We start from the raw sequence: 8,878 nt of genomic DNA on the forward strand, positions 1-8,878 counted from the left end.
AGGCTCCTGAGCCTCTGCTGCTCCCCCAAACCTTCCCCTCCTTCCCCACACCTGCCCTGCCCTGTGCCTGCAGCCCCTGGAGCCTCTGGAGTGGAGAGGGAGAAACTCCATGAGACAAATTCCCCGTTAATCTGAGACCACCCTTTGCTGTCAGAACCAGGAGCTCAACTGGGAATCCTCCAATCCTTCCTATTGGTCCTTGCCCAGCCAGAAATTGCCAGGAATTTTCTGGAATTACACCACAGCTGGGAGGAATCTGTGTGGGAAGGGAACAAGAAGGGGGCAATCCAGACCCTTAAAATATTCACGCCACAAATGAACATGTGTTTTAAGCCTGTGATTCTGTAAATGTGTATCTGGCATTAATATTTGGAAAACTGCATTAAAATCTGCCACTGGTGCTTTATTCCTCAGGACCCCGTGAAATCTGTGCCACGTCCATGCAGGGGCAGCAGCTGGAGGATCTGCCTGGGCTGGGAGAAGGAGATTTGGGCTCCTGTTCCTGAGCAGGGAGCCCCAAACGAGCTCCTTCCCACTCTGACCTCGCTGTGTGACTGCAGCCCTTCAGTCCTGTGCTGGATTTTGGACCCATCTGACCCCAAGCAAAGATAATTCCATGGGAATGGGGTGAGAATGGATTCCTCTGGGAAGGGAACTGAGGGTAGGGGATGAGATTTTTCCAAACCTAATGGTGGGTTTGGCGGGGTTGTGGGAGCAACAGGTCCTGCACAATGTCCTGTCCCTCATTCCCAGCTCCATCCAAGCTGTTGTTGGATATGGGGGAAAGGGGATGTGGCCCTTGGTGGCTCTTAGAGCTCTGATGTTCAGCTCTGGAAGCTTTGCTGGGAGCCTCCAGTGCCTGCTGGGGTGGGATTTTAGTCCTCCCCAGGCTCAAATTCCACATCAGGCTCTGATCTCCTGCCCTCCTGCATCCTTTTGCCCAACACCCCGAGCCTGGAGCAGCTTGGAGTGGGGAGCACAGGCATGGAGAGAAATGCTGTGTGCTGCTGGCACGGGCAGCTCATTCTGCCCCTTGTTCCTTGACACTGCAACTGCTCCCAGGCCCAATGGACTGCATTCCCACTGCCAGTTTCCTGGGAAAACGACTCCCAGTTATGCCAAACGTTTAACTTTTGGAACAAGCAGAGCTGCACCCAAGCCCATCCTGCACATCATGTTTTTGTTGAGCCTCTAACCTCTTGCTGCCATTTGGCACCGGAGCCCAAAGGGGAGTTTTGGGGGCTGCAGGTTGCGAACCGTGCCAGGGATGCAGCAGGACGGAATTTTGGAATTACAGGGCTGGCAGGGAGACCTCCAGCTGGGATTTTTTATTTTCATTTATCCTTGTTTTGCAGCCAGGACATGCCAAAAGCTGCGTTTATGGACTGGGCCAAGCCAGAGCCAGGAGAAGCCTCTTGCTCCCACCTGCCCTGGTGCTTCCAGACCTGGAGTCTGATCCTTCATTTTCAGCTCCACAATTCCTTCCTGTCGGAGCACTCCTGCATAATTAAGAGGTGAAGCTGGCAGGCTGCATGCAGCTAATACAGATATGATTAATTCTCATCCCTCTGTTTGATTTGGAAGGTTGTCCTTCCCCAGGCAGAAGGCTCCATCCCAGATGGATGGAAAGCTGCCAGCTGGACGCGTCTTGGGGGGACAGTGGGACAAGACACGGGGAAAGTTTAGTGCTTTGGAAAAGTGACCTTTCTTGGTAACTAATTTGTCACTTCCCAGCACCATCTGCTGACTCGTCAGCTGCATCCATCATAACCATGTGAAGAAAAGGACTGGAAAAGTCAATTAGAATGGGAATCTGATGGGGTTTGTGCAAATTGTTTGGGGAAGGGAGGGGGAGACCCCACATGGTGTGGGTGACATCCTTTCCATCACCCCCAGCCACATTCCCAGGGAGGTTTCCAGGGAGCAAAGCCGTGCTGGAGTCTCTGGGAGCTTTCCACTGCCCAGGGGTTGGTGATAAGCTGGGGTGAATGCCCAGGGATCCGGGAAGAGCCTGAGTGCTGGACACGAGGGTTTTCAGGAGGGCTCTGTCCCAAATCGAGCGTTATTGACGGCTGTGACAGCAGCAGCTCCCTGGTGACACCTGCTGTGCCCGCATCCTATTGACTGGCTGCGATGGGGCCAGGTGACAAATGGCATTCCCAGGTGACAAATGGCATTCCTGGGCTGGGCAATCGCTGTTCCCGATATCCCTCCCCAGCCAGGCAGGAATGCTGCTGCTCCCCGCTCTCCCAGCCCACGGATCCTGTTGGAAGCAGGAGGGTTTCATGGCTTCCCATTTTCCCTCCTGCCCCTCGCCTGGCTGCTCCCAGACTCCCTCAGGAGCAGCACTGGTTTGTGCCTGGCCTGATCCCAAACCCTCTGGCATCAGCTCCTGGCTGATGGTCCCGGGAGAGCTCGGATGAGTTCTTGCACAATTCCCTCCCTCTCTCAGCACCTCGTTTGTCTGGAGAGGGATGACAGTGCAGAGTTTGTGTTCCCAAGGGGGATCAGTGTGCCAGGCTCACTGAGGATGGGAGAAGAGGCCACTTGAAGACTCAAAAGTGGTAATTTTGATATTGTGATCTGCAATTACAGAAAAAATATAATTGACACAGGTGTCATTTTAGTGCTGGGACAATTCACATCATAGAAACCTCGTCCTGCAGGCTCAGGATGTGAAAACACAAGCCAAGAGAGAGGAATTTCTTTATTTTAGGGAAGAGAGGGGAATTGTCCATCTTAGAGATGGGGAAACTGAGGCAGCAGCAGATCTGTGGGAACAGGGAACAGCCAAAGAACCTGGGGGGGAGGTCGCGAAGGGGATCTGCCTGGAAACGAGAAACTCTGAAAACTCCAGTGCAGATAACAACATTCCCTGCCTGGCAAAGCCGTTTCCATGCAGGCCAGGCAGCTGCGCAGGGTCACAGGTGAGGGACTGCAGTGCCTGGATGGGTTTATAAAGGGAGGGGAACCAGCAGGAGCATCCAGGTGTGACAGGAGGGAGAAGAGCTCCGATCTCCAGTGTCCCGTGGCTGCACTCCCAGGTAGGTCTTGGCACCTCTTGGCCCCTCAGAGGAGGAGGAGGGAACAAAATCGATGCTGAAACAAAGGGGAAGATGCTTTTCCCTCATCCCCATCTCGGGAGCAGCAATTCCAGCAGCTCTTGCCTCCTGCGGGCACCTGGCACTGCCACAGAGCTGTGGGAGCCCCAGAGCTCCTCGGGGAGCTGCTCTGAGCAGGCAGGAAAGGACTCTCAGACAGGTCCTAATGACAGGAATGCTTGGATTTTTTGGGAGACAGCTCGGTAGGTGAATGTCCTGTCCTGTCACTGTGCCAGCTGTCCCCACCCTGGGACTTGACTGGGTTTTGGGGGTTGAGCAGAGCTGCCCCAGCCCCGTGTGCTCACAGTGCTGATGCTGAACTCGGGACCCTCCTGCTTTTTTCTTTTCTCCAGGCGGAGAGGACTTGGATTTGCTTCCCAAGTCCTCTGTGCCTGGACAGGTGCTGAGCTGGAGACCTCAGGGCTGGAGTGCAGGTCCTGCCTGCCAAGCAGGGCAGGGCTTCCAGCAGGGATATTTCTTAGAGGAGTCTGTGTGGGTGTTCTGGGAGAAGAGGGAGAGAATCAATTCCCAAAGGGATTAGCCAAGAAGAAATGAAGGAGGTGACTGGGTTTATTTTCTTTGTATTCAGCAGTATTTTTTATTTATTTATATATTTGCTGCAGTGATAGAACAAATGAAAAAGCAGCAAAGATTGATGCTGCTGAGGCTGCATTGCAAGGAGAGAGTCTGAGAATTCCTGCCTGGATCCCTGCAGGAAACAGGGCTGGGACACTCTGGGATGTCCCAGGGCAGGAGGTGGCTCTGGTGGCCCAGTCTGGGTGGGCAGGGGGAGGTGGCAGCAGTGCTGCCCTGAGCAGTGCCCAGGGAAGGGAGAGCAGAGGATGTGACTGACAGGTGCTATGGAAAGGGAATATTTATTAACTTCCCCTGGCCCTCCGTTCAATACCAGCTGATATTTATGGGAAATCTAATTCAGGAGTCAAACCTGACCTAACAATGTCTTCTCAATAAAGTCCAAACCAAGAGGTTGTTGAAACTAATTAAGGATCAGGCTCCAATCAGGTGGAGAAGTTAAGCTGTAGGACCTGACTTCATTAAGTCTGTCTAGAGAGAATATTTTAATATTTAAAGAGAACATTCAGTGTTTACATAAGTCCTTTCCTGACGTGAAGTCACAGTTAGATCACTTCAGAGGTGGTTTTTAAAGCCCTTTATCCAGGCTCAGGTAGCTGGAAAATGCCTTTCCCATCTCCCTTGGACTCACTGAGGCTTCTGAAAAGCTCCAGTCCATCCAGGAAGGTTTCCAGTGGTGAGGAAAATCAAAACAAAAATTAACAAACCAGCTGTGTGAAGGTTTCTCTCTTTGCAGCATCTCTGTTTCCTGTGCTGGCACTGGGATTGATGGGTTTGCTCTGGATGTGGTCAGGTCTGAAACCAGCACAGTTGCAGGGCTGAGGCTCGAGAACTCAGGAAGGCTTGAGCAATCCTGAAGGGCTGGGCTTGAAACCTCTGGAGGTGTTGTTCAAAAACAAATCTGTTTACACCAAGAGCTTTGAGAAGAGAATTGTCAGTCACGTCTATTCTCAGCTCAGGAGCAACTGGAAGAGTAAATATCCCTCTGATGGGCTGGGGCTGAGCTGGGTTGCAGCTGGTGCCGAGCCAAGGGCGTTTCTGGTCAAACACCTCTCTCCACCTCTTGCCCCTGGTGTCTCCTTTCCTGTTGTCCAGGCTCCCAGGATGATTTCGAGGAAGGTGGTGGCCAGTTTGCTGCTGGTGTCCCTGCTGTCCCTGCTGGCTGAGCAGACCCAAGGCTTCATGCCCTTTTTCACCCAGAGCGACTTCCAGAAAATGCAGGTAACCCTTCTGGAATGAATAAACCAGGAAAGGTTTTCTCCCACCCTCATCCCCCAAACTGCCAGTGCACACCATCAACAGGAGACACTGTGATATCCTTCTCCCAAAATCCACGGCTTTGGGGGGAAGCAGAGGGAATTTTTAAGGTGTGAGATAGAAAGGAAGGGCCTGGACCCCTCTACCAAAGGTCTGTCACACCTGTGGGGGTGTCACCTGCAGCCCCTGCGGGTCCTTTCCCTTTCCTCGGTGCTGGAATCCTTCCAGAGCAGCTGCAGCCTCCCATCAGCTCAGTGATGGCTCTTTTGTTGTAACAAATAATTAACCATCCCCCGGCTGGTTGTCACCTCTGGGACGTGCCGAGAGAACGTTTTTCCTTTTGAAGTGAAACAAATACCGTTGAAAGGTGTCAGGCAGGCTCAGAGACGGCAGCTTCTGAAACACAGCCCCAGTGAGCTTCCCCCGCACTGCCGAGCCCCTGGATACCGGGAGAAATCCCATCTCCAGCACCTATCCCTGGATAATAATCGCTTTTTGTGGGGAGCACAGGCATCCTTTGATGTCCTTGAGGAGGATGGGGACCCACATGGGCTGTGTTTGTGCTCCCCAGCCCTTGTAACTCCATGTCTGCCGGGGGTTGGGGGTTTTCTGGATGAACAAAGGGGAAATCTGTCCCCCAAAGGTTGTCCCTGGTCCTCCTGTGCTCACACTGAGCATGGCTTGTGCCATGTTTGACATGTCCTGCTGTGTCTGTCATATCCCAAAACACCTCTGGCTTTTTCCAGAGGGCCCTGAAGGCAACTTTAGCCCCATAAATGGGATTGGGCTGACATTACAGACCTGCAGAAAGGCTGGGAAAATGTGACCTCAGCGCAGGGCTTTGCAGAGGGCTCTGCACGTGCAGGGTCAATGACCCAGAACAGACCCAGGCCAAGATCTCTGGGACAGCTGGGTCAGGTCCCAGTGCTGTCAGCTCCCGTGTCCTGCTGACAGGGTTCCTCCACCACATATAGGTCTTGTTTACTGCAGACCTTCACTCCCTGCCCCGTAACCTGACCTCGCCCCCAGCACTGCTGAATTTCAGTCCCCAAAGGCCACTCGGGCCACAGCTGATGGGCCTTTCCCAGGGGGATTCCACCATCCTGCTGGTTCTGTGCCCAGCCCAGTGGATTCCTGCCTGTTGGGACAGCACAAGTGTGGGTTTGCTGCTGATCCCAGCATCACCAACTGCCCCCTCTGCTCTCTGCCCCGAAACTGCAGGAAAGGGAGAGGAACAAGGCAGGGCAGAAGAAATCCCTGAGCTCGTTGCAGCAGCTGGAGGAGGAAGGTTTCTCTGAGCAGTCTGGTGTGGATGTCAACACAGCCAAGACCCTCCAGGTATGTGGAGCCCTCAAGGAACATGCAGGGGACAAGGAGTCCAAGAGATGTCCTCTGCCAGCCTGCCTGCTTACATCAGAGAGAAGTTTTAGATCCACCCCACAAATTATCTTGGTGGTTCAGCAGCCAGGTGACCCTTGAGACCCAACTGCCTCTCCCTGAGGGAGATGGGGACAGCTCGAGGTCTCTTTGCCAGGCAGTGAAGCCCGGCCAGGTGCAAGGCAGGAACTCCCAGTTCTGCTTCAGCTCCTGCTCAGTGTCACCTCTGACCCCACAGTTCTCTGCACTGATGAGGTCTTATTTAAAAACTTGGGCCCAAAGTCTGTATACAGAGCAAAAAATGAGCAATTTTAGGGATTGAAGTGCCAGGCTAAGCCCTCAAAGGCAGACTTACCTGGCGAGCCAAGTCTGAAAATTGTGCTTTTCCACTTGAGCACAAGGAATTTTTCCCTGTGTGGGCAGCCACTCCTGCAGGGAGCTCAGCTGTTCTCTGCCAGCAAAAGGAGGGTGCAGGTCCCCCCAAACAGGAGACAGACCCAGTGGGACAGGCAGCAGGATGAGCCAGGCTGGATTTGGGCCAAGGCACAGCTTAATGTGCAACTCCTCCTGCACTCGTGATGCACCAACACTGAGTAACAGGATTGAAACAGCAAAAAGGCCCAGTTCAAAGTGTGAAATACCCAGCACCAGAACAGAGCTCTTTGCTTCAGGCACAGCTGGCTCCAAGTCCAGCAGGCTGGAGCAGGACCACAGCTCCTCCTCAGCTGCTGCTGGGGCAGGAGCTCTGCAGGCTCAGGCTGGAAGGGTTGATGTGCCACACAGTGGAGGATTAGAAGGTTCAGAAATTATTTTCTTTGCAGTCCCTGCTGCCAGGAGGTGCCTTTATCTGGATTTCTGAGCCAGCCCACGGGTTATGCAACAGCACTCCGAACGACTCGAGAGTGTGTTGCCTTCAAAATGTTGCTTTTCCCTATATGAGGATCATCCTCTTCCCTCAAATCCACCCTAAACCCTCCAACTTAACCTAAGTGGGGTCAAAGCACCCCAACCTCCCTCCATCTGCTCCCCTCAGCTTTTTGTTCTCACTTCTCTGGCTTCCTCCACAGCAGCCCCTTCCTGTCAGAGCTTGGCTCACCCCAAGGCAGCTGGAAAAATACCAAGATGTCCTGGAGAAACTGCTGGCAGAGCTGTTACAGGACACCCCAGACGGTACTGTCAGAGGGTTGATTTCTGCCTTGGGGATTCTGCCTTTCCTTCTTCTCACCAGCTCATCAGCACGGAGATATTTATATTCCCCAGGAGGGTTTTTGTGTCGTGTTTGCTCACTTTGTGGAGCCCTCAGATCCCAACCACTCCCGTGTGCACCCTTCTGGGAAGGTTATTCCCTCGTAAGGTGCTGCCTGTGCCCCAGAGCTGACAGTGACTGGCAGCAGCAGCACAACCCTTCCCAGCAGATCTGTTTGCCACTTCCCTGCTCCTCCTCCTCCTCCTCCTCCCAAAAAGTCCTCGGTCTCCAGGGAACAATTTCCAGCAGAGCTGGTAACAGCAGCTGTACCTTCGAGGCAGCTCAGCACGTGCAGAGCCAGCTTGGAACACCTCGCTGCCTGCACGGGGGCTTAACACTGACACTTAATTACACTCCAATTTGCTGCAAATCCTCCTTTTCCTTTGGGAAATCGTGTGGGGGAATTGCAGCAGCAAATATCCAGGGGCAGGCTGTTGTGCAGCTCTTCCTGCCTGCAGGTTGAGGGATGGTGGGATGGAGTTGTCCCTGTGCTTTTGCTTTTTCTGGGATGTTTAAACCCAGGAAAGGGGGTCCTGCTCTCCCTGTGGGATTGCTCTGCTCTCTGCCTGTGCTGATCCCAGTTTGCCTCTGAGCTTTCAGCTGGGGGAGCTGAGGAGGAGGAAACAACACATAAAGCTCTGGAAAGACTGAATGCCAGATTTAAGGACACTTGTGCTTTTCTCTCTTTTCTTTTTAGCTGACTGATATCTCCAGGATCAGAAGAGAAAGAGTTGGAGCTGCTCAAGCTGAAAGACTCCACTTATGTAAACGAAATCTGTGAGAGAGATTAACAAAATCTGAGGTGAGATAATAAATGTGCAGCATAATTAAAAGGAGGATTTTTGTCTTCTGTCCTGCGAGCTTCTCAAAGAGATGGGGAGTGGCCAGTGTGGGAAAGAAGAGAGAGGGAAGGCTGAAGGTTCTGGAGAACATCCCTGTTTTCCTGAGCACTGCTCTGGAGACTCCTGTGAGGAGCTGAGGGAGCTGGGAAGGGGCTCAGCCTGGAGAAAAGGAGCTCAGGGGGAATTTCTGGCTCTGCACAACTCCCTGACAGGAGGGGACAGCCAGGGGGGGTTTGGGATCTTATCCCAGGGAACAGGGACAGGAGGAGAGGGAATGGTGTCAGGCTGTGCTGGGGAGGCTCAGGTTGGACACCAGCAGGAATTTCCTCATGGAAAGGGCAGTCAGGCCTTGGAAGGGGCTGTCCAGGGAGGTTTGGAGTCCCCACCCCTGGAGGTGTCCAAGGAAGGCCTGGATGTGGCACTCAGTGCTCTGGGCTGGTGCCAAGGTGGGGATTAAGCAT

At 53.3% G+C, this 8,878-nt stretch overlaps 1 protein-coding gene and 1 long non-coding RNA gene across 2 annotated transcripts; one reads left to right on the forward strand and one right to left on the reverse strand.

Annotated features, from left to right (window-relative positions):
* The first annotated feature begins 3,659 nt into the window (after positions 1-3,659).
* MLN (motilin) lies at positions 3,660-8,392 on the forward strand. Its single transcript, XM_083878326.1, has 4 exons — positions 3,660-4,916; positions 6,174-6,290; positions 7,397-7,499; positions 8,273-8,392. The coding sequence occupies exons 1-4, from the start codon at positions 4,800-4,802 to the stop codon at positions 8,278-8,280; spliced, it is 345 nt and encodes a 114-aa protein (XP_083734452.1). The 5' UTR covers positions 3,660-4,799; the 3' UTR covers positions 8,281-8,392.
* Positions 4,841-6,856, reverse strand: LOC310919141. Its single transcript, XR_014591784.1, has 3 exons — positions 6,685-6,856; positions 5,115-5,289; positions 4,841-4,925 (listed from the first exon to the last, which is right to left on the reverse strand). It is a non-coding gene; the product is annotated as an uncharacterized lncRNA (long non-coding RNA).
* Positions 8,393-8,878: the final 486 nt, after the last annotated feature.

This window comes from Zosterops lateralis (assembly GCF_965231275.1).
Source record: "Zosterops lateralis genome assembly, chromosome: 26".
In the NCBI taxonomy this organism is placed as follows: domain Eukaryota; kingdom Metazoa; phylum Chordata; class Aves; order Passeriformes; family Zosteropidae; genus Zosterops; species Zosterops lateralis.

Excerpts from the sequence above, each read along its gene's own strand:
- MLN (XM_083878326.1), top strand. The coding sequence starts at position 4,800 with ATGATTTCGAGGAAGGTGGTGGCCAGTTTGCTGCTGGTGTCCCTGCTG. Across the intron at positions 4,917-6,173 it reads GCGACTTCCAGAAAATGCAG|GAAAGGGAGAGGAACAAGGC; the intron begins GTAACCCTTCTG and ends CCGAAACTGCAG. Across the intron at positions 6,291-7,396 it reads ACACAGCCAAGACCCTCCAG|CAGCCCCTTCCTGTCAGAGC; the intron begins GTATGTGGAGCC and ends CTTCCTCCACAG.